The sequence below is a fragment of the Sycon ciliatum genome, chromosome 8, assembly GCF_964019385.1.
Source record: "Sycon ciliatum chromosome 8, ocSycCili1.1, whole genome shotgun sequence".
NCBI lineage: Eukaryota > Metazoa > Porifera > Calcarea > Leucosolenida > Sycettidae > Sycon > Sycon ciliatum.
Genome location: NC_088650.1, coordinates 6,822,952 through 6,847,712, shown reverse-complemented (window position 1 = coordinate 6,847,712; position 24,761 = coordinate 6,822,952). Strand labels below are relative to the sequence as shown.

Below are 24,761 nucleotides of genomic sequence, written 5' to 3'. Positions count from 1 at the left end.
AAAACATGTCCCTCCGTGCACAAAACCTGCTCAACCTGTCCCTTCGTGCACAAATCCTTCCTTTTTTATGCACAAACCTGTCCCTTTTGTACATGAAGCCAGCGCCATGCTCAAAAATCTGATCCTTTGTGCATAAACCCTGTCCCTTTGTACAAAACCTGTCCCCGTTTTTATGGCCCTGTTGGTTTCTGCAAAATCTGCCTCCTTTCCGAGCGGCACAATTCTGTTCCTTATAACTGTTTAAAGCACACAAAACCTGTCCCTTTGTCCATAAAACCAACAGTGTGCACAAAACACGTGTCGTAAATGCCGCAATAAAACCCACACACTCCAAAAAATCGTAACATTTTTGTCCTTCTCCTTTTTTACTCCAAAAAATACCGGGTATTTTCAAGGGAAAGCTCCTGGAGAGAGGATTACAGAATGGAATGTTTGGAGAAAAGAAATGCTTGCAGGCCATGCATAACAAGCATCACTCAATTATGAAGTAGGCATTTCGGTTAGATCTATTTCAATTGAAATAGAAAATCAGGGCAATTCGCTAGCCGTGAGCGTTAAAAACCTGAAATTAGCAACCATAATCTGTTAGAAACATGCAGTACTCGGTGTGCGAGTATAAGTATACCACCTGTACAGGTAGTTATAATAATTATAGCTGTGGTGCTTGCGATGCGTGAGGGCAGTGAATGCATCTCGTCCATTATATCGTTCTGCAAGTATGATTAGAACTGTTACAAAATAATAGTTGTGGTGGCGATTGTTGCGCTTACTTGCATGTTCAAATCCTGAGTCAAGAAACTTCAAGGTGGAGGAGAGCGACGGCATTTTGTCCATTACAGGAATTTCAGAATTGTTGATATGTCCATTCAGTTTGTCCATTGTGCAGTATGTCTTGTTGAATTATGTTCACAAGCAAGTGACCTTCATTCCGGAGGAGTTTGCAGCTGGCGAGGCAAGGGCATTCAGGATATCCTGCCGCAGCAGTAGTGTAGGGCGGGAAGATGGCCATTGGCAACAGCGCCGGGTCAGTGGCAGCTAACCCTATGCTGACTGATCTTATCATAAAGAAGAAGCAGTACACCGGCTTCACAACCATCATGGCATTGGCGAGGATGACTTGACACTACTAGTAATGTCGAGAATCGCCATATGTATACATGGTGTATGTAGTCGGGCAGTTTTCACCTGCTGCCGGCCTTTGTTGAACTGTTGAGATGACTTTAGACTAGAGATAGTCGTTCCGTGAACTACCAGTACTCAATGGCTGACTCAATTCTCATTCCAATTGTCCTGCAGAGGGGAATGAGTAAGAATACAGTGTGCAGGGTATGTCATGCCTCATGACGAAATCAGCCCATCCAAGCACGGCGAGTAAAGTGGGAAATCCCCTAATTCACGAACTGTGTATCTATCCTGTAGTACAACCTCTCCCTTCTGCTCACCCCCCCCCCGCCCCCCCCCCCCCCTACTTTCAAAACCGGCACGTTCGGGCTGTCCGCCTTCTCCGTGAAAAAATAAAAATACAGGAAATAAAAAAACCCATAACACATGGATCAAAAGCAATGAGAGAGTAAAACACTGTACACTTGATGACCCCCTCCCCATACTTGCATCACTATTAACATGTACCACCCTGCCTAGTGCCTACAGTCCTCTAACCTGCATTGGTCGTTTCTTGGTTTCGATAAGCAGCAGTAGAACAACACAGGCTGTAGTGAGGCATATCGCGGACACACTGGCCAAGGTGGCTGCCATTGATAGCCGTAGTAGAACCTATGGGAGAAAGAAAGAAAGAGAGAGAGAGAGACTCGGAGAGAGAGAGAGAGAGAGAGACAAACAGACAGACAGACAGACAAACAGACACAAACAAACAGACAGACAGACAGACAGAAACTTGACCATTCTTATACCAGTACATGTGTTGCACTCATTCTTGCTTTATGTGTCGGGGGTATTATCGTTCAGGCACACATAGGAGGAAGGGGAAACAACACATCAAGTGACGTCCAACAGCAACACACCACTTCCCATAGTTTTGAAAGCAACCCAAGTGCTAGCAACATGCAGTGCACAGTAGCACAGTACAGTGAACCTGCCTGTAAGCCCACTGCACCGTGATGGACCTGACAAACTCGGTCCACTGCACCGTGATGGACCTGACAAACTCGGTCCACTGCACCGTGATGGACCTGACAAACTCGGTCCACTGCACCGTGATGGACCTGACAAACTCGGTCCACTGCACCGTGATGGACCTGACAAACTCGGTCCACTGCACCGTGATGGACCTGACAAACTCGGTCCCCTGCACCGTGATGGACCTGACAAACTCGGTCCACTGCACCGTGATGGACCTGACAAACTCGGTCCACTGCACCGTGATGGACCTGACAAACTCGGTCCACTGCACCGTGATGGACCTGACAAACTCGGTCCACTGCACCGTGATGGACCTGACAAACTCGGTCCACTGCACCGTGATGGACCTGACAAACTCGGTCCACTGCACCGTGATGGACCTGACAAACACGGTCCACTGCACCGTGATGGACCTGACAAACTCGGTCCACTGCACCGTGATGGACCTGACAAACTCGGTCCACTGCACCGTGATGGACCTGACAAACTCGGTCCACTGCACCGTGATGGACCTGACAAACTCGGTCCACTGCACAATGGACCTGACAAACTCGGTCCACTGCACCGTGATGGACCTGACAAACTCGGTCCACTGCACCGTGATGGACCTGACAAACTCGGTCCACTGCACCGTGATGGACCTGACAAACTCGGTCCCCTGCACAATGGACCTGACAAACCCGGCCGCCGTATACGTATGGTCTTCTTCTTATCCAGGGCCATTGGCTAGGTGTAACATCGCTTGGTCAGTCTAATCGTAGTGGTCCTCTGCTGGGGATAGGTGATTGCCTTGCCAGGGTGGTCACCTTCACAGCTTCTACTCTACTGTAAAAGCAGAAGCTGTCGGTGGTGTTTTATTCTCGGTAACTTCGGTGTCGACAATTTTTACCTAAAATAAAACGCACCGAAAATTTCGGTACTAGTACTACATGTAGTACACTTACCTGGAAAACGGGTTTACGGAGAATTTCCCTCCACCGAACCACCGATTTTGGAGAATACCGAAAATATTACACCACCGAAAATTTCGGTACTAGTACTACATGTAGTACACTTACCTGGAAAACGGGTTTACGGAGAATTTCCCTCCACCGAACCGCCGATTTTGGAGAATACCGAAAATATTACACCACCGAAAATTTCGGTACTAGTACTACATGTAGTACACTTACCTGGAAAACGGGTTTACGGAGAATTTCCCTCCACCGAACCACCGATTTTGGAGAATACAGAAAATATTACACCACCGAAAATTTCTGCTTTTACAGCATCTTTTAAAACACTGAGCAAATGCATGCTATGCACGGGACACTCCACATGTATGAGCTGCCCAACGTACCAGTGTCACGGGAGCCACTGCTGCGCCCGTCAGCCGGTAGATGAATGTTGCACCGCCCAAGAACCGGCTGCGTGACTGTGTGGGGACTGCCTGTAGCATGTGTAGAACAAGAAACAGCCCGCAGTCAACTTCCTAGGACACCATTAAAAGCCGCAAAGTGGATGTACAGTAAAACCTGGTTTAAGCGACCACCCCATGGTGCAAGCAAAAGTGGTCGTTAAAGTCTTTAGAACCAGGTCCCACAGTGTCTGTGTAGAACTGCCGGTGCATGGAAAGACGGTCGTTAAGAGCAGGTGGTCGCTAAACCCAGAGGTCGCTTACACCAGGTCTGACTGTATGCAACATAATAAGAGTTTGGCATGGGAGTTCCAGTTTCCATTACGGGGGGGGGGGGGGGGGGTGTTCAAACCGAGGACAAGGTGTGATGAAGAAGCTAGCTCCCTTCTATATTTTTGTGCTACAGGTCTACCTGATTCTGCTGCAGTGTTGAATATATTGTGTACGGGGGGTTCGGTATCCTGGGATAGCTTGGGAATGAGCTCTTCATTCATGCACACACACACACACACACACACACACACACACACACACACACACACACACACACACACACACACACAGACGCACGCACGCACGCACACGCACACACGCACACACACGCACGCACACACGCACACACACACACACATAATAATAACCTTACCCAGGGCCGGAGGAAGGAGTTGGGGAGTGGTCCGGCCAACCTTTGAGGGGGGTCCGGGGGACCTCCCCCGGGAGAAATATTTAAAATTTACGTGAAATAGAGCGAATTTGGGCATCTCTAAGGCTCCAGAAAATGCAGAAAATTATAGTAAAAGAACACAAACACAATTTTTTTTATCCATATCAGCCATACAGTGCCGGTCACGTGGTCCTGAGCTACTTCGAAGCACATCACACGTCAGCAGTACAGTCGAGTCATGTACCTCTGGATTTTTTACACCGGTTTTGCACGAATCACATGGACCATCCAGCTGTGAAAGTGGTCCGGCCATGGCCGGACCAGCCTGACCGGTTCCGCCGGCCCTGCTTACCTCTATGATATACAAGCTGGCAAGCTGCACTACAAGCACAGCTGACATGCGGGCTATGACCAACACCACCATCATCTCAGCTCTGAACAGAACAGATGAACAAGAGGCAAGGCGTACAAACACACATACACATCACACATACACATGCCCGCTCGCGTGCACACACACACACACACACACACACACACACACACACACACACACACTGGTTTCATGCTATGCCATGTGTTAGGGGGAGAACAGGAGGCGAACAAACGGACAAATGGACAGACAGGCGGACAGACGGATCACCAAAGACAAAGAGAGCCAAGCCATTATGAAAAAAGTCTTGAATGTCAGTATGCCATCTACTTTCCGATATTTGATTCACCTCTATTTATTGCAATCACAACACATTGACTAATGGTTGAAATCCCCGAGCATGTGCTTCCTGCTTGGAGGTAGCATCGGACTGTCCACTGCTCGTTTTGACCAGATCACCATGTGCCAAGTAACTAAAATGACACTACACTTGTGTTGCCCACAATCATTTTCATATCATAGACGTAGTTCATGTTCAGTGCTGCCAAATCTTTCCACGCTGTTCGGAGATTGAGTTAAGTATGTACATGTACATGTACTGGTACACATTTACAACTACTCACAGTGACTTGAGGCATGTGGCTGCGACAGCGTACGATATCCCCGCGGCGATGAACGACGCCGCCAGCGAGAGCTTGCGGCCGTGCGTGTCGGCCAGAAAGTAGAGAAGAAGAAGTGCTGCAGTGTGAAATCAAGAACAGACATCAAGGTAAAGCAGAGTGTGGCTGCACTGCACCAGAACGGGCAAGCAGAATTCGGCGCACATTATCTTGACATCATGCCAACAAAAGGTCATTTTTCAAGCAAATTGTATTTTTCCAACCATACACTGTAAAACCGGAAAGTTTAACGTTTTGGTCATTTTGGCATGATAACGTGCGGAAAGTTTAACGATGGCTACCTAGCCACCCAGAACGTGCATCGGTGTACGTGCATCTTAACACAGACATCTCGAACCGGGTTCGTGATAACGTTTCTTCAAAATAACGGAAACATTGGTCGTTCAAACGTTAGACTTTGTGACTCGTTAGACTTTCCGGTTTTACAGACCCTACTCATCTCACAATACAAATAATCAACAAAGAGCTGAGGATTCAAAAACGCCTTGCATTGTTGTCTTACCAGGTACTTCCATGACAAAGACCACAACAACCATGTTGTAGTCAGCCGCAGCCAGGTGGTGACAGTCCCCGTTGGTATCTATCACATTGAACTGGTCTATATTGGGTAACACCACATGTAAAAAAAGAAAGAAAGAAGCATGTGTGACTGTTTTGCTCTGAGTTACTTTGAAATGCGAAGGAGCAAAGACCGGTGCAGTCGGAACTCTGATTGCCCTCCAAGTTTTTGTCAGTGCTCCATGGCAACGGTGTGTACGTCATCAGTGTGGGTTTGGCGAAAATGCACATTGCCTTTTGGTTGTTGAGAGTTTCTGTGTGTGTGGGGGTGGGGATGTGAACAGTATCGGAATCGCGGGTAACTACAAGTTAAATGCCACTTACCTTTGCAACTGGTCTGTTTCTCCACAGCATCATGTGGTGTGTTAGACTCAAAGCTGATGTAGTCACCTCCTTGGAGCTCTGTGCCTGCTGTTGCATTTGATGCAGTTGCCAGCTTTCTCCACAACAGTAGCTCCTCTGTTAGTATACCTGAACCCAGGAACAACAGTGAGCCTGAAAACCTGTTGGAGAGCAAGGCCAAACAGAAACGTTTGAAGACAATGAAAGTTACCATGATTCATGTAGAAATTTGTGAATTTGCTGTAAAAACCATTCACATCACATCCACCATTGCTCCATAGTAGAGAGGGTCTGCAAAACGAAAATGCGTACGAACTTTCGCTCTACGTCATGATATGCGAAACTTCGCACGAACTTTTGCAACTTTGGACGCGAAACTTGCAGGGAACGCGAAATGAACTTTCGTAGGAAGTTTCGTGAGATGGGGTCATGGCGTTCGTGCACTTGGCGCATGCAAACTACGAAAATGTGCAGAACACAAAGTTCGTGCGAAAATTCGTACACACTTTTGCAAGGACCGTCGCGAAATTTCGTCCGAATTTTCGTTTTGCAGAACCTCTCTATTACCTCTACTGTAGGTGGCAAACAAAACCAAAACAATTTCCATCAAGTGCCACACTTCTCTCCTTGCCACTTCAAAGCTAGAGTAACATCAGGCACCAAAACGAAGTAGGGTCTCCACTTCAGTGATGTTCTTGATTTCGAGATTCCAGCGCATTCGTTCAGATTTTGTGCTTGGTACAGTCAGACCTAGCTTATCCGGTCCTCTTTTATCCGGATCCCTCGCCATCCGGAAGAAAATCGCTGGTTGCCGATTTATCAGCATATGCCATGCATGCATACAGTATGTGTGTTCGATTATCCGGTTCCCTCACCTATCCGGATATTTTTGTGGAGAACGGATGTGTGCGGTTAAGCGAGGTCTGACTGTACACTGTGCATGCAGTGTTACATTAAAACACACACACAGTCACTGCCTGGGGTGTTCCTAAATCTTAGCTTCTAATCTGGCACGTTCTTAAAATGTTTGTGACTTTCTAGCCTAGCGGCCTGAATGCTCTTCAGCACCCCGTTCTTCGGCATCTGTTGCTACTGTACAGTACTGCCGGGTACCGAAGAACGACCAGGCTAGAATTTCACCAAGTACAGCATACCAATGTATACACGATGACTCAACTGTGCTTAGACTGTAGTACATGAAAAATAGGAACGGCCTAGGCTAGCAGGCTGAACCTCCAGTTCTTCGGCACCCGGTACTGAGTGCTGTAAGTCGCTAAAAGGCTATGTATGGTTGGTGAAAGAAAGCAATGGTTTGCGCCTTACGCTAAGAAGCAGTTCATGGCCATCAGGAAGCACTTAGATGTAGTCTTGCCATGCTCAGCTGCGACGTTTTTCCGGCGCCTCTTTCGCCAGCCATGCATCAGGGTGGTTGGTCGGAGAGACACTAGTTGTTCCGTGCCGGCTGTCAGGTTGTCAGCCTGTGCATGCATAACAGCAGATACTTAGACACCACATGTTACTGCTGTTTCATTTACTTTCATTCGCAGAATCAAACGGGCAGCAAGCCCAATTACATGAGAGTGGATGAGTTTTGTGCGAACCATGTAAACATCATAGAAGCAGGGCCCGGTTATAAGAGAGTTGGAGGAAGTGACATGCAGCATGAAAAAAGGGACCAATTAAGTGCATCAACAATGGCAGAGTTATCTAGTTTCGGTAAAAAAAAAAAAGGAGAAGGACAAAATGTTACGAGTTATGACTAACTGTCCACCGTCTTGTTTTTACCACAATTAAATTGGCTCACCATCCGAGTTTATCTAGTTTCCCTGAGGTATACGCTGTGCAACAGTCAGCCTATATCCCTCACTGTCTATCCTAGCTACTGACAGCAATGTACTTACTGGTCACACAGGGCCATGCTACTGGTACACTGGGTACAGCCATGGTTGTACCCGCCGTACCAATTCCAGCGTTCATGGTTTTTTTTCCGGGTGTAATTGATTATGTAGAAGTACTAATCTGCTATCCTTGTACACTCCTCGCTAGAGCCTCCCCCTCCTAAGCTGTTATTCTTGGCCAGTGAGGTATACTGTGCTAGCCGTCATATCTGCTGCTAGAGGAATGTTTACTAGTACCTGTTACGTTTTCTTACTCTTAGTACTCCCTTGTGCCATTGTTCCAGCAGATGCTGCAGGTGTCGCTGACCTGCACAGTTTGTACGAGTACTTGTAGATTTATGCAGTGCGTGTCTACAGCTGTATTTGAATGTGTGCGTAGTGCACAGTTGCAGTTGTGCCCTAGGCCCTGTGTCTGTGATACGTGATTTGTGGTGCGTGTTAGCTTACACGTGGGAATGCTACGCGCTTTCATGTGACCTGCGTTACTTCCTTCTCACTGTACTTCCTTTTATGCATGTATCGCTGGCATATGCGACACGGGCCGGCCGGGCCGGAGTGTGTATTGGTTTTGGAAGCATGTGCCTTTTGTTCTGTGAGTTGTTCGCATGCACATGTTGCTGGCCGCGTGGTAATGTTTTGGTTCTTGTTGTGTTGGACCTGAGTTCTACAAGTACAGGTAGTTTTGTAGCTGTTGTGATTTTACTATGTTCCATGGGTCTGAATAATTGTGTTCTCCGAAGTGGAGTAAAACTGAACTGTGATTCGATTGTGTGCGGAAACCCGGTGTTGACGAAAGTGTGTTGACCTGGGCGCTGAGGAAAAGTAACATAAACTGGCACCTCCGACGGGAGTCTTGACCAATGAGCGTGACGTCAGCCAGCTGAAAAAGTTCGCCATTCGGCTCCGCAATACCCTGCTTAACATGGAAGCAGTCCAGGTGCAGCCAGGCAGAGAGTTATACCTGGCGCTAACCCGGAAGATTCCTCGACGGCTCCTGGCACGCTACTTCGATCGTTATGATGATTCCAGCTGTGACATACAGGCATTCTCGCAATTCCTAATAACACACGTCCAGAAGCAGATGCGTGTTGAGGAACGAATTGGCCTGGGAGACCGCCCACCAGTATCACTGCAGCCCAAGGAGCACCAAAACAAGAGTAATCGGCCGTTGCCCAGCAGGCAATATGGAGTCAGGGAGCGCACGTTTATCTCCAGTCCTGGGACTCCACGATCAAGCGACTCGTCACAGCCTGGGCCGAAACGTAACTTGGTCGCTTCTAGCAGCCGCAGCAACTCCAGAAAAGAGCAAGCTGCCTCAGAGCAAAGACAGCATGCAGACAATAGCCATGCCTGTGGTAAGTGCGAGGGTGCACACCATATTGCAGATTGTGGCGACTTCAAGAGTCTGCCCGTGCAAAAGAGAAATGACACGATCCGGAACCTACGGCTATGCGTCAACTGCCTGGGAGATGGGCACTGGGCACGAGACTGCATGGCAGCGGTGTGCCGAGAGTGTCAAGGCAAGCATCATCATTTACTGCACCGTGAACGACAAGGGAGTTTTACACCATCACCACCAACGCGAAAAGAGGCTAGCCACCATGTGAACAGCGAATCCCAGCCAGCCAATGACGACGAGGCTGGCTTGACCTCATTCATGACGATACCGGTGAGGGTCGCAAATGGAACAGTGACTGCCACAGCCAACGTCCTTCTTGACTCTGGATCAACATGCAGCTTTGTCACAGAGAGGCTTGCATACCGACTACGGCTGCGAGGAGAGCGCAAGCCAGTGCATGTTGGTGTGCTAGGCGGTCAAGTTCTCTCAGGCGAGCGAGAGGTGGTGTCTCTGTCCCTTCATCAATATGACAGCCAGGAGATATCAGAAGTTGAGGCATATGTGCTGCCAAAGATCACAAGCGACGTGCACGTTGCTGATTGGAGCCGTCTGCGTCACCAGTGGCCACATCTAGCAGACATTGATTTCCCTGCTGCAAGCAATCAACGCGCCATCGACATCCTAATCGGGCTAAATTCAGCAGCACTGCACAGTGCACAGGAAGAACGGATTGGCAAGGCAGGTGAGCCCATTGCAAGGCGCACACCCTTGGGATGGGTCTGTTTCGGTTCAGCCATACAAGACAGCTCTGTCCAGCACACCCATCATGCCCTGGAACTAACACAGACAGGCCTCGACTCGCTTGTCCGTAACTTCTGGGACTTGGAAGCGGTCGGCATGCAACCGTCTGCTGAGAGCTACCTGTCACCTGACGAACGCCATGCTGAGGAAATGACTCGACAGCAGCTAGGGTACGCAGATGGTCGATTCGTTGTCGGTATTCCCTGGCAGAATGGAGCGCGTCCTCAGATCACGAGCAACCGAGTGCAGGCCGAGGATCGGCTGCGTTCGCTACTGAGGTCTCTAGAGAGAAGACCAACCGTTCAGATTCGCTATGCAAAGGTGCTAGAGGAGTACCTACAGAAGGCGTACATTCAGGAGCTGACATCTGATCAAGTCCAGCAATGTGGCCGTGAGCAATGGTTTCTGCCGCACTTCGCAGTAGTCCGCGAAGACAAAGCTACAACTAAGGTCCGTGTTGTGTTTGATGCTGCAGCTCGCTTCAACGGCACGTCCATCAATGAACACATGTACGCTGGGCCGCGACTGCAGAATGACCTCATCACAGTACTGATCAGGTTCTGCATGCACCCCGTGGCACTGATTGCTGATGTGTCGGAGATGTTCCTTCAGGTATCACTACAGCCTGAGGATCGCAGATATCACCGATTTCTTTGGAAGGCCGGGGACGGAGTCAAGGCCTATGAGTTCACCAGGTTGGCGTTTGGCATCCGTGCATCGCCATACCTAGCAGGCAGAGCTTTGCTGGAGACGGCCGAGCGTTTCGGAGCGAACTACGACCCAGCAGTCAGTGACACAGTTCGCAAGGCATTCTACGTCGACGACATGTTGAAGTCCTTGCCTGACGACCAGAAAGCAATGCGTCTTCGGTCTCAGCTACAATACCTCCTGAAGAAAGGCGGCTTCCATCTCCGGAAGTGGTTGAGCAACAGTGAAGCAGTGATGGAATCAATTCCACCGGAGCACCGCGCGCCGGCCACGTCTAAGTCCATAACGGCACGAGAGTCGTGTGGACAGCCCTCACAAAAGGCACTGGGCGTAACGTGGATGGTCAGCGAAGATTATTTCACGTTTCACTATCAGGAACCCACATCCGCTGCGTGCACGAAGCGCACCGTCCTCAGTCGCATGGCATCACTGTTTGACCCCAGAGGGCAACTAGCACCATTCACCATCAGGAGCAAGTTGTTGTTCCAGGAACTATGTCTTGCGGGGCTCGGCTGGGACGACCCACTGCCTGAAGAGACGGCGGTAGCTTGGCAAGAATGGTTTGCTGAGATGCCTAAGCTAACACAGCTACGCATTGATCGCTGTTTTCAAGATAGCACAACGTCGATGGGTCTGAGTGTGCACACGTTCACCGACGCATCAGAACGGGCCTACGCCGCTGCGTCATACGTCCGAGCAGAGCGACCAGATGGTACAGCGAAGGTTACCCTGGTGATGGCCAAGGCAAGACCAGCACCGATCAAGCGTCGATCCATTCCGATGCTAGAGCTGCAGGGAGCGGTCCTGGGTGTGCGTCTTGGGACGTACGTTAGCGAAGCTCTTGGTGTGAGAGCAGCCGACAGCCACTACGGGAGCGATTCCATGAATGTCCAATATTGGATTCGATCACCCAGCCGAAAGTTCAAGCTGGAAGTCGGCAACCGGATATCGGAGATCCAACAGCAGTCTATGGCACGGAACTGGCGTCATGTTCCCGGAGTCAGAAATCCAGCTGATCTCCCCACCCGTGGGATGACAGTCACACAGCTGGCAGAGGAGAGCAGGTGGTGGCATGGACCAACGTTTCTGGCACAGCAACAGAGCGAATGGCCAGATCGCAGGATAGCTGTGCCGAAGGAGCTACCACGAATGCTCAAGACTCCTGAAATCACGATGACGGCAATGATGTCACCACCGTTGCGGCTAAGTCCAAACAACTATTCCTCGTGGAGCCGTCTTGTGCGGGTCACGGCTTGGTGCATGCGTGCCATACACAATCGCCGCAAGAGCCGACTGCCACAGCTAACGCTCAGCGACGCCCGTGTGAAGATTGCAATCAAGAACAGCAAGGAGGTTGCCGTGCCCGAGCTCTCACCAGCTGAGTTTGAAAGAGCGGAGCACTATTGGATCATGCGTGCGCAAGATGAGAGCTATGGTGAAGTGACGAGCACGCTGAGAAAAGGGAAGGAGTTGCCAAGCAGCGCCCCTCTTCTCAAGTTGCAACCGCGCATCGACGAACAGAGTGGATACCCCGTATTAAGAGTTAGTGGGAGACTGCGTACGGCTTACCACTTGGCATCTGAGTTTCGATCGCCAATTATTCTACCACCTCGACAACGAGTGACAGAGCTGATCATTCGGAGAGAGGATGAGCGATGCCGACACAGCATTGGCACAAATCACATCCTGTCCAATCTCGCCGATCACTACTGGCTTGTGAAAGGCAAGCAAATGGTGAAGTCACATCGGCACCACTGCGTGGGATGTCAGAAGGTGTGGCGCAAACCAGCCACTCCCAGGATGGGTCCTCTCCCAGACCTCCGCACGCAAGGACCACTTCTCGCATTCGCCCGCACCGCTGTGGACTTCGCCGGACCATTTCTAGTGAAGAGAGGTCGAGGACGTACACAAGAGAAGAGGTATGTGGCAGTGTTCACGTGTCTGCAATCTCGAGCGTGTCACTTGGAGCTGGTTACCTCTCTCGACACGACTGGCTTCAAGATGGCCCTGACGCGATTCTGCAAGGGTCGCGGCACACCCGAGATGTTGCTTACTGATAATGGAAGCAATTTTGTTGCGACAGAGCGAGAGCTGAGGGAGGCAGTTGCCCAACTTGACCATGCCGACCTCACATCGGAGTATGCAGGCCAAGGGATTGAGTGGAAATTCAATCCGCCTCGTTCTCCTCATTTCGGCGGCGTGTTCGAACGGATCGTGCGCTCCATGAAGCAAGTTTTCCAGACTGTTCTGTACAAGGCTGATTTAACTGAAGAAGAGCTCCAGACAGTATTGGTGCAGGCCGAGGCTCTCATCAACTCGCGGCCATTGACAACGCTTTCGGAGGAAAGTGAAGACCTGGAGCCGCTAACGCCTTTGCATTTCTTGGTTGGCCATTCGAGAGTTGCAACAGTGTTGGAAGCAACCGGTCTGCATCGTCGCTGGCAGTTGCTTCAGGATCTGATGAAGCGCATTTGGAAGAGGTGGCTCCGCGAGATTGTTGCTCGAGCCAATTTGGAGACGAAGTGGCACCGTGATAGTGCATCGGTTACAGTCGGCAAAATCCTAATGATGCTGGACGAATCGCTCCCAAGGACTCAGTGGCCGCTTGGTCGAGTGGTCGCTACGTATCCTGGAAAGGACGGGAAGGTGCGCGTAGTGGACGTGAAGGTCAAAGGGAAGGTGTACAAGCGCAGCGTCCACCGCTTGGTGCCCCTAGATGTGGAACCGTCGGCAGTCAAGGTGACTCTCCCAGCCTCTGCCGAAGTCCGGCTAAGTGATCTCAATGAGTGACATTAACTGGCATGCTCGCTGTTGTTAATGCTGTGTATCAAGTTACGGTTTTGCCCAATAGCGTATAGGCATTAGATTCGCTCAGTTTTCCCACGTTCGCTCATGAGGGAGGGAATGTTACGTTTTCTTACTCTTAGTACTCCCTTGTGCCATTGTTCCAGCAGATGCTGCAGGTGTCGCTGACCTGCACAGTTTGTACGAGTACTTGTAGATTTATGCAGTGCGTGTCTACAGCTGTATTTGAATGTGTGCGTAGTGCACAGTTGCAGTTGTGCCCTAGGCCCTGTGTCTGTGATACGTGATTTGTGGTGCGTGTTAGCTTACACGTGGGAATGCTACGCGCTTTCATGTGACCTGCGTTACTTCCTTCTCACTGTACTTCCTTTTATGCATGTATCGCTGGCATATGCGACACGGGCCGGCCGGGCCGGAGTGTGTATTGGTTTTGGAAGCATGTGCCTTTTGTTCTGTGAGTTGTTCGCATGCACATGTTGCTGGCCGCGTGGTAATGTTTTGGTTCTTGTTGTGTTGGACCTGAGTTCTACAAGTACAGGTAGTTTTGTAGCTGTTGTGATTTTACTATGTTCCATGGGTCTGAATAATTGTGTTCTCCGAAGTGGAGTAAAACTGAACTGTGATTCGATTGTGTGCGGAAACCCGGTGTTGACGAAAGTGTGTTGACCTGGGCGCTGAGGAAAAGTAACAGTACCTGCTAGAGGAATGTTTACTAGTACCTGAAACAAACACATATGATACATAGACTAGAGATTCATCCCCCTATGATACTGAAATTGGGCATGGGTAAATAATTGCCCCCCCCCCCCCAAGCCGACCTGGGGCCGTACCACCCCGCAGGAGCTGGCTCCGGGCCTGCAGCACTAGACTGTTTGACTGACTAGCTTACTCGTTGTAAACTAGTGAGGCGTCCATTCTGAGCGGAAATCTGATGGAGCACCTGCTTGGCCCGCGTCTTCTGCTTTGTGAGGTGAAGGAATCGCACTGATTCGGGTACGCACTGCATACACAGGATAACACAACGACATGGTCAAAACCCTACGTTGGACAAGCATTAATTTTAAAAGCTTTATCCTCCTGTTGTTCCCCTATGGGAACAAGAACTAGGCCATGGATTTTAGTGGCCAAAAAATTGTCAGAGCGATCCATTTTCAATTTTTTTATGATTCGCTATTTTGTGTAAATCCACATCACAGGACCAGTCAGTGCACCCTGGTGAAGGGTAGCGGCAGGGATGCACACACCCGAGGCTGCTTTGACTGTGACTCTCGGCGGCGGTCATTTCGTGTTGTTTTGCTTAGAGCATATGCGAGCGTGAATAGTGCGCTCTTGTGGGTAATGTACTACTCTTGGTCACAATGGTGAAGTTCCAACCAAGAAAGTAGGCCACTGCGAAGTGCGCAACCACGTTGGTCTGCGTCCGCTTTGCGCAGACTCGCACTGGACCGCCATTATTGCCATGGCTACGCACAAAGACACATGCTGTCCAAATGTCGTATGTCCATTGGAGAGTGTAGCCGTCCTTACCAAGAAAAGCGGCAGACTGGCAAGGAAGGGAATGACAGAGAGCACTGTAGCCACTTGCCACACGTGGTGTTTGTCGACAATCGAGACGGACATGCGCACCACCGCCACTTCTAGAATGTTCCCAAGTGCCCAGGAGATCTAGCAGGGGAAAACAAAACCGTGAAACGTACACCATGCCAACTGTACTTCAAGACACAAGAAGCCTGTAAGGTATAATTACGACCTGAAATGACCCCTTATCGGACTCCTGTTGTTTTGGTTGTATATGTGGCACATCACATAAATCACTGAGTTATCTGAACAAATTGTCCCGAGTTTAGAGGTTGCTACAGGAGACATAAATGTAGGGAGAGAGAGACAGAGAGAGAGAGACAGAGAGAGACAGAGAGAGACAGAGAGAGACAGAGAGAGAGAGAGAGAGAGAGAGAGAGAGAGAGAGAGAGAGAGAGAGAGAGAGAGAGAGAGAGAGAGAGAGAGAGAGAGAGATAAGAGAGGAAGAAGTGCGGAGGAGGAGGAGAATATGGTGTATCGGTGGAGAAGAAAGCAAGCCTATTTAGCAGGTGCGTGTGTGCGCGTGCGCACTGTGACACTTGGATCACAGCCTTACCGAAATCAGGCTGAAAACACGTGCCCTCTCAATTGTTGGTGTCATTTCTAGCATCCAGGTTTGCCTGGACGACTCATAACCATTCACATATACACAGGTTCACACACACACACACACACACACACACGCGCGCGCGCGCGCACGCACGCACGCACACACACAAACACACAATGGAAAATTCAAATGTCAGCCTGATGTAAAAACATATTGTTGTCCAGGCTCAGGTTACAGCATGCCTACATTGTAGTGTACTGTGACAAGAGGAGCAGGGTGTGTGAACCACCGTATCATCTCCTCCAAACAGGTGCAGGACGCACAGCAACACAAACACCTTGGCAAGCAATTCCAGTGTGTCTCATGCAGTGTAGTCATCACACTAAGCAACAGCTCGGAACATGTCGGATCCACTTGCTAAGGATGCCGGGCCATTGCTATAGCACCGTTTTTATAGTAGAGCGTCCAGCCCCTATATGATGTCCAACCCCTATATAGAGTCCATTGGTCCAAAATCCACTGTACAGAGTCCAAACTTGGAATCAACTGTGAGCTCAAAGTTTTGATGGACATCACTCCCTGTATGGAGTCCAGCCAATTGGCTTCACCCCTATATAGAGTCCATTGGTCCAAAATCAACTGTACGGAGTCCAAACTTTGAAATCAACTTTCAGGTTTTTACAGTGCCGTTTCCATGGTTGTAGCCAATGAGCGACGTTCCCGCGGTGGCCTTGATGAGCCGATAAAGGCCCGCACGCTGTCAGCCTAGCTCTACAGTGCAGGGGTCTGCGTCAGTTTTCCGTTGCCATCTCAGTTCATCTCGAGTCAGGACCTTGCCGTCCTTGGCTTTGGAGGAGAGTAGAGTAAGTACATGGTTGAAACCAGGTCTACAATCATGTAGATTGGGCATGCCTGTAGACATGACCTCATGCCCAGTTCTGTTCATCGATGTAATAAACATACAAGTACTATGATGTAAGGTAGCAAAGGTGGCTACATGTAGTAAGCAATCCAGTATTCTACAACTAGTACAAGCTAATGGCGATGTTGACAACAGGTTTGTACGCGTGTCAGTAAAGGAGTGACAAAACTAAACAGCTACAACAATTCAAAACATTCTTCTTCTTCAAGGCCAAGGGAAAAATGGCAAGAGTTCTTGCCACCACGTCCCCGACCTCCACCCCTAGGTGGTATCGCGCTTATATACAGTCTACGAGTACGAGCATCAAAGGACGACTTAACCTGAGGAGTAAATAATTGGAAAAATGGCAAGAGATCCGTCCACCACGTCCCCGACCTCCACCCCTAGGTGGTGTCGCGCTTATATACAGTTCGCAAGTGAAACCTGACCATGAATCGAGGCCAAGGGCGCAGGCCAAGGCGCGTAGCGCCGAGGCCTGCGCCCGCGGCCGTACGCATGAGCTTTGGCAATTCTGCAACTACTTCTTCTAAAAAATGGCAAGAGATCCGTCCACCACGTCCCCGACCTCCACCCCTAGGTGGTGTCGCGGTTATATACAGTTTCAAAGAATGACCATGACTCCGATGAGCGTACGGCCAGGCAGGCCCAAGGCCCGGGCGCTGGCCAAGGCGCGTAGCACAGTAGATCTACGCACGAGGCCTTCATGTACTGATGTAAGCGAAAACTGATAAGATCATCGCGTGTCAGCAAAGGAGTGATAGTGTAGCCACCACGTCCCCGACCAACCTACTTGTTCTTGAGCATTGAGCAAAGAAAAAAGGCAACAGGTCTAGCCAACACGTCCCCAACCTCCACTCTATGTCAGTATGTGGTATCGCGCTTATAGTTATACCGTCTACGCGGCTCAAAGGATGTAAGTGGAAACCTGAAACACGATCATAGAGTTCTGGCAGGACTTTCCGCCTTCATCAAGGCCTCGTGCGCACGGCCGCGGGCGCAGGCCTCGGCGCTACGCGCCTTGGCCTGCGCCCTTGGCCGTATGCACTCGGCCTTGATTCAGCCATAAAGTCCTGCCAGAACTCTATGATTGTCTACATAAAGAGTCTTTATGTGGACTGTACGGAGTCCAAACTTTGAAATCAACTATAATGAGTCTTTATGTGGACAACGCTCCCTGTATAAAGTCCAGCCAATTAGGCATCCCCTATCAAGTTTGAAATTAGACATAGGATCTGCTGTAAGAAGTGAATATTAACCAGAAAACGGCCTCTCCCTTTAATCCTTTACATCATTCACTTCTCAAGATAAAAAAATATGTATTGAGGCGCCACTGCAGCCACTTCATTACATGAAAAACCCTACAAACACCATCCTCAAATCAAGTGGTCTCTTCGCAGACGCTGCAAATTACAATATCTCAATCATGTAGTGTTGCCAAATTGTTGTGCAGGCACACACACATGCACACACCCACACAACGCCAAGAAAATACCTAAAAAAAAAAGAATCGAAAGAGAATAATGGAGAGCCCAGGATTAATTATTTGTTTTCAAATTATTGTGCGCGCCCGCGTGCGCACACACACACACACACACACACACACACACACACACAAACTTCTACAACGCCAAGAAAACACCAAGAAAAGAGTAGAGACACAATACACACGCAACTCCAACAGCCATGCAAACGTCCACCCATTTACATGTAAAGTCAAGAGGGATAACAAATAATTATACGAAACGAATGCATATGGGGACTGGTACACGCACGTTTACATACACGTAGTAGTATAAGAGAGTAACATAGTGCAGTGGTCAGCATAATACTAGCACATGCTGAGAGTGCAATAGCAAGCTTCACCATTGCTCATGGCCATGCAAATGTTCAGCAGCACTCAGTTCCGCAAGCTTCTGAAGATCAGCACACCTGCAACAAATAGATAGCACAAGGATACGCTTGTTACCGTAATGATGCATGGGAGCACACAACTACCAAGTTCTCAACGAATGTGATGCTCAATGAAAATCAAACCACTCAAAGACCTGTGAACAGGTGACGGTGGGGACAATAATCTATTAGTAATACGAGGAATAAGATCGTTTGTGCACACTCAAGACGCACAGACACACCAACATACATGTAGTGTGCTCAGTGTTTCACTTCACTGCAACTAAATTGAAATGAGATGATTTGAACAATCTGTACAGCGTTGCTGTCAGTCAGTCTTCCCCAAGATGGAAATGCAATGATTTGTTGTCACGAGGCAGTTTCACTGACACAATGTCATGTTCGTGACATCAAAACGGTTACTTCAGGAATACGAGTATGAGCTTGAGAAGCTTTTTCTTGTCATTGGCATACAAGCAATCCTCTAGTCCTACTACTACTAGTACACTGGCACTGCGTTTGTCGATCCCATTGTATTCGACATCATACTACAGGAAGAGTGTCGTGGAGTTCACATAATTATCACAGGGATAAAAATACATTTCTCATGAAATAAAATAATAATTGATGATAGCTAGACGATCATAATACGATTGATGCAAAGTCCTTGCAGTCCTTGAGGACTATTACGAAGTGGCTGATTACTTTTAGGGCATTCATTCAAGCAACATCAAACAAACGCGATACGCTCCTTGAAAACGGAAAAAAAATCAAGCATAACAACAGAACAGCAGGCCAATCGAAACGAGTAAAAGCTTCCTTACCTCAGTCATCGTCCTGCCATGTAGTTGGACAGCCTTTTGACACGGTGGTACAGGCAGCTCTTGTCCAGTCAAACAGGGGTATCCTTGTGGCGTCGAACGAAAGAGAGTGTCAGTGTATCTGACTCGTCAAATTGGAACTGTGCTGAACTTTTCTCTTTCTCCGCTTTCTGCTTTCATCCCTCGCTCTGATGAAACCGTTCAAACGTCTTACTGGCAGCAATGGCCAGCCAAACAGGGGATCCTTGTGGCGTCCGGAACGAAAGAGAGCGTCACTGTACCTGACTCGTCAGATTTGAACGACTTTTCTCGTTCTGCAATTTCTGCTTTCCGGAATCCCGCGCACTGATGAAACGTCTTCAGAGAACCACAAGACGCTTTCCAGATTTGATTTTGAACGTCTCCTTATCCTCCTTGGTTACCTCGAGACAGATTACTGTCAGCAACTGCACAGCAGAACTGGCAGCCATGGCTGAAGTGAAGAAAGGAATGCGCTGCCACGAGGCAAGCAAAACTGAAAATGTGTTTGTTCTCTTTCGGGCACAACACGCAGGACGGCGTGACTGGATAAACTGGACTTCTGGACTGTGAATAGGGGACTTGTAGAAAAAGTGTACTCCTTATAGGGGATTGCGCGGCAGGATGAAGCTGATCAAAACTGAGTGGACTCCTGGACTCTGTATAGTGGATTTTGGACCAATGGACTCTATATAGGGTGCTGGACATCATATAGTGCATGGACTCTATACTGAGTCCTACATATATTTTTAAAGACGAGTTGGATTATTTCACCTTAGACGTATATAGAGTCAAAACACTCCGCCACATAAAATCTCCAGCCAACATTGGTTGATGTGCCAGCAACATAGCTCCAAGCTGCCGTAGATACATGTGCTGTCTAAGACGATTGGCGACTGCTCAAGGGACTTTCAAAGTGTGGTCTCTGTTACCAGGTGGCCTCCTTACGCAGTGCCATTAGACTGGAAATAGCACCCACTGGTCCTGGCTGCAGTGGTCTTCTGGTACAGGTGATCGCCTTGACAGGTTTTACTGTACTTTAGGTTCACAGCTATTCTCAGCTCAGCTGTATAACATGCATAGTAGAAATAGTGCTATTCACAAGTTCTTACCATTCAGTACTCATACAGCTTTCACTGGTGCGAGTTGATACAGTGTATGATCAAAACAGCTGTATGGAGTGTAGGTGATAGTGGGCAAGGTGAGAGAGGATGGGCGGAGAGCGCATATGTTGGGGAATTTGAACTACCGTATTTTCCGGTGTGTAAGCCAAGCTTTTTAAAATTAATTAAATACCAGTAACTCACCCCCCAAAAAAGTCGGTGTGGCTTAGGCTATGATGGTCAAGTTAACGGTGGTAAACATGGTAGATGGCTGTATTTCGTGACAAACAATCTGGATGCAGCTTACCAGCATACTCCGGAAAATACTGTAAATCATGGACAAGCCGGAAGCTGCTGCTTGCACACCAACTATCGGCTGAGCATATCCTTTAGTCAATCACATTTGCACACGTCCTTACCTTAATCCCTTATTTGCACACGCCCTTACCTTAATCCCTTATTTGCACACGCCCTTACCTTAATCCCTTATTTGCACACGTCCTTACCTTAATTCCTTATTTGCACACGTCCTTACCGTAATCCCTTGCCCCCAAAGCCAAACCCAACCAGGGTCCTCAGTGCCAGCAGCCACCAGAAGTTAGGTGAGGCGATGGAGAGCAGACTGAAGTAGGTTGTCCACACAATGGCAAACACCAGTATCTGGACAAGTAAGGAGAGAGACGCACATCATCTATGATCACTTCACACCTGGAATGGGACTATGAATCTAGGAAGAGGGAGGGGGGGGGGGTGTTCTCCATTCGAACTTGCATCCTTAGCATGCAACTCCAGGACATGTCTGAACCGAGGGCCGAATGAGGTAACTGCTGCATACTGCTCACTGCCACAAGCTGTCACGGCACCACGGGCCTCTTTGTAGTAGTGCATTGTACTGTTGAACTACTGAAGTAAAATAAATTCAATACAATACAATACAAAAATACAACACCACAAGACGACACAGTAAGTTATCTTCTGCAATACTGTACGTACCGGAGTGCAGTATGGACCCCTCCCATTGATCAAATGTTGCACTGTCAAAGGACTGTCTACGTACCGGAGTGCAGCATGGACCCCTCCCATTGATCAAATGTTGCACTGTCAAAGGACTGTTTGCCGCTGCGTCTATTTCAAAGTGTTTATCCCATGGATCATGTTGAGAACCCAAGCCGAGGAGCATTGGCCTGACATTAGAGTAGCCAATTGGTGCATCCAATGTGTGCAACACTATGCCTTGCCAACTGCAGTATACCGTGCATGCGCTGCTTACCGCTTTGCGTCCAAGAGCATCCGCCAGTGAGCCCAGGACCAGACCTCCCAGAGCAGCACCAGCCATGGGTAGCTAGAACACAGCGAGACAAGCAAGAAAAACTCATAATTATGTATACAGAAGATCCGCCGTCAAGTTGTGGTGGTAACCAGGTTGATGTAGAAGGATGTGCCGTTTCCAGCATGATGACATTCCCCAAACTGTCTTGTCTTGTGTGCATGTGTGATACCGTGCGTGATGTGTGTGTCTTGAGTCCTGTCTTTTCAGTCTTCTTGTTCGTCCTTTGGGGTTGTTGTCCCTGTTTTTCCCGCCATGTCCTAGTCCAAATACATGTTTGTGACTTGTAACTGTTGTAAACAAACGAGTACCTGTCCTTTGTGTCCTGCGTCCTGGGGAGCGGAATGGCCGTGATTCGGCTACATGGTCAACATGCGCGCTGAACACCACACGCTCTCACGCATTTGACAGACCACATACGCCATGAGCTACACAAACACAAATACCGGAGGTGAGGTGAAGGGGGGGGGGGGGGGGGGCTGTTGGCAGGAACTTTTTAAACGTGTCGCACATTGGGGCGATCATCGGACAGCGGCATTAACCACAACTACAGGATGTATAGCTGTGTGCGTGTGGTGTCTTCGAGCCAATATCCTATCCCAGTCACACCACCTTCATCATCACCACAACCGCCACCGCCGTTGTTGCGGTTGTTGTTGTTTCAAATCTTTATTCACACGATAGTTGTTGTTGTTGTTGCTGTTGTTGTTGTTGTTGTTGTTGTTGTTGTTGTTGTTGTTGTTGTTGTTGTTGTTGTTGTTGTTGTTGTTGTTGTTGTTGTTGTTGTTGTTGTTGTTGTTGTTGTTGTTGTTGTTGTTGTTGTTGTTGTTGTTGTTGTTGTTGTTGTTGTTGTTGTTGTTGTTGTTGTTGTTGTTGTTGTTGTTGTTGTTGTTGTTGTTGTTGTTGTTGTTGTTGTTGTTGTTGTTGTTGTTGTTGTTGTTGTTGTTGTTGTTGTTGTTGTTGTTGTTGTTGTTGTTGTTGTTGTTGTTGTTGTTGTTGTTGTTGTTTGTTGTTGTTGTTGTTGTTGTTGTTGTTGTTGTTGTTGTTGTTGTTGTTGTTGTTGTTGTTGTTGTTGTTGTTGTTGTTGTTGTTGTTGTTGTTGTTGTTGTTGTTGTTGTTGTTGTTGTTGTTGTTGTTGTTGTTGTTGTTGTTGTTGTTGTTGTTGTTGTTGTTGTTGTTGTTGTTGTTGTTGTTGTTGTTGTTGTTGTTGTTGTTGTTGTTGTTGTTGTTGTTGTTGTTGTTGTTGTTGTTGTTGTTGTTGTTGTTGTTGTTGTTGTTGTTGTTGTTGTTGTTGTTGTTGTTGTTGTTGTTGTTGTTGTTGTTGTTGTTGTTGTTGTTGTTGTTGTTGTTGTTGTTGTTGTTGTTGTTGTTGTTGTTGTTGTTGTTGTTGTTGTTGTTGTTGTTGTTGTTGTTGTTGTTGTTGTTGTTGTTGTTGTTGTTGTTGTTGTTGTTGTTGTTGTTGTTGTTGTTGTTGTTGTTGTTGTTGTTGTTGTTGTTGTTGTTGTTGTTGTTGTTGTTGTTGTTGTTGTTGTTGTTGTTGTTGTTGTTGTTGTTGTTGTTGTTGTTGTTGTTGTTGTTGTTGTTGTTGTTGTTGTTGTTGTTGTTGTTGTTGTTGTTGTTGTTGTTGTTGTTGTTGTTGTTGTTGTTGTTGTTGTTGTTGTTGCTTCACATATCATGCAGCAATCATGCATGTGTGTTTTCTCACCGAGGACAACATCGCCTCCTGGCCACTAGTTAGCCGCATAGGACACCGAACAATGGCGGGTATCACGACCAGCCAGTCCCAGCCCATGCCATCAGCCACCTGTTACCGTGAACACACACACACACACACACACACACACACACACACACACACACACACACACACACACACACACACACACACACACACACACACACACACACACACACACACACACACACACACACACACACACACACACACACACACACACACACACACACACACACACACACACACACACACACACACACACACACACACACACACACACACACACACACACACACACACACACACACACACACACACACACACACACACACACACACACACACACACACACACACACACACACACACACACACACACACACACACACACACACACACACACACACACACACACACACACACACACACACACACACACACACACACACACACACACACACACACACACACACACACACACACACACACACACACACACACACACACACACACACACACACACACACACACACACACACACACACACACACACACACACACACACACACACACACACACACACACACACACACACACACACACACACACACACACACACACACACACACACACACACACACACACACACACACACACACACACACACACACACACACACACACACACACACACACACACACACACACACACACACACACACACACACACACACACACACACACACACACACACACACACACACACACACACACACACACACACACACACACACACACACACATACGCACACACACACACACACACACACACACACACACACACACACACTCGCACATACACACACAGCAAAGCCGGGACACTCAGAAGGCAATGACTTGAGGTCAAAACACACTATGCTAGACAGCCGGACCAGTCAGGGAGCACAGGAAAATACTTCAGAGTGGACCGACCACTACTGCTACTAGCACTCGCTACTTCATATTGTTTTCATACTTTTCCTCTTCGGGTGTGCATACCATACTTCACGGCCGGGACACTCAGAAGGCAATGACTTGAGGTCAAAACACACTATGCTAGACAGCCGGACCAGT

At 48.4% G+C, this 24,761-nt stretch overlaps 1 protein-coding gene across 1 annotated transcript; it reads right to left on the bottom strand.

Moving 5' to 3' along the window:
• Positions 1 to 361: 361 nt before the first annotated feature.
• LOC135822929 (synaptic vesicle 2-related protein-like) lies at positions 362 to 23,682 on the bottom strand. Its single transcript, XM_065335769.1, has 14 exons — positions 23,618 to 23,682; positions 21,856 to 21,927; positions 21,121 to 21,245; positions 15,838 to 15,901; positions 15,231 to 15,368; positions 14,593 to 14,703; positions 7,476 to 7,630; positions 6,135 to 6,313; positions 5,755 to 5,850; positions 5,196 to 5,310; positions 4,552 to 4,633; positions 3,479 to 3,568; positions 1,660 to 1,773; positions 362 to 1,290 (listed from the first exon to the last, which is right to left on the bottom strand). Exons 1-14 carry the CDS (start codon positions 23,654 to 23,656, stop codon positions 1,270 to 1,272), a joined length of 1,401 nt encoding a protein of 466 aa, XP_065191841.1. The 5' UTR covers positions 23,657 to 23,682; the 3' UTR covers positions 362 to 1,269.
• Between the last annotated feature and the right edge of the window lie 1,079 nt (positions 23,683 to 24,761).

What these genes read in the sequence shown, in the direction of transcription:
- LOC135822929 (XM_065335769.1), bottom strand. Translation starts at nt 23,656, where the DNA reads ATGCGGCTAACTAGTGGCCAGGAGGCGATGTTGTCCTCG. An exon ending in GCCTCACTAGTTTACAACGA is followed by an intron (nt 7,631 to 14,592) that starts GTAAGCTAGTCA and finishes ATGCATGCACAG; the next exon opens with GCTGACAACCTGACAGCCGG. An exon ending in CCAAGAAACGACCAATGCAG is followed by an intron (nt 1,291 to 1,659) that starts GTTAGAGGACTG and finishes TCCCCTCTGCAG; the next exon opens with GACAATTGGAATGAGAATTG.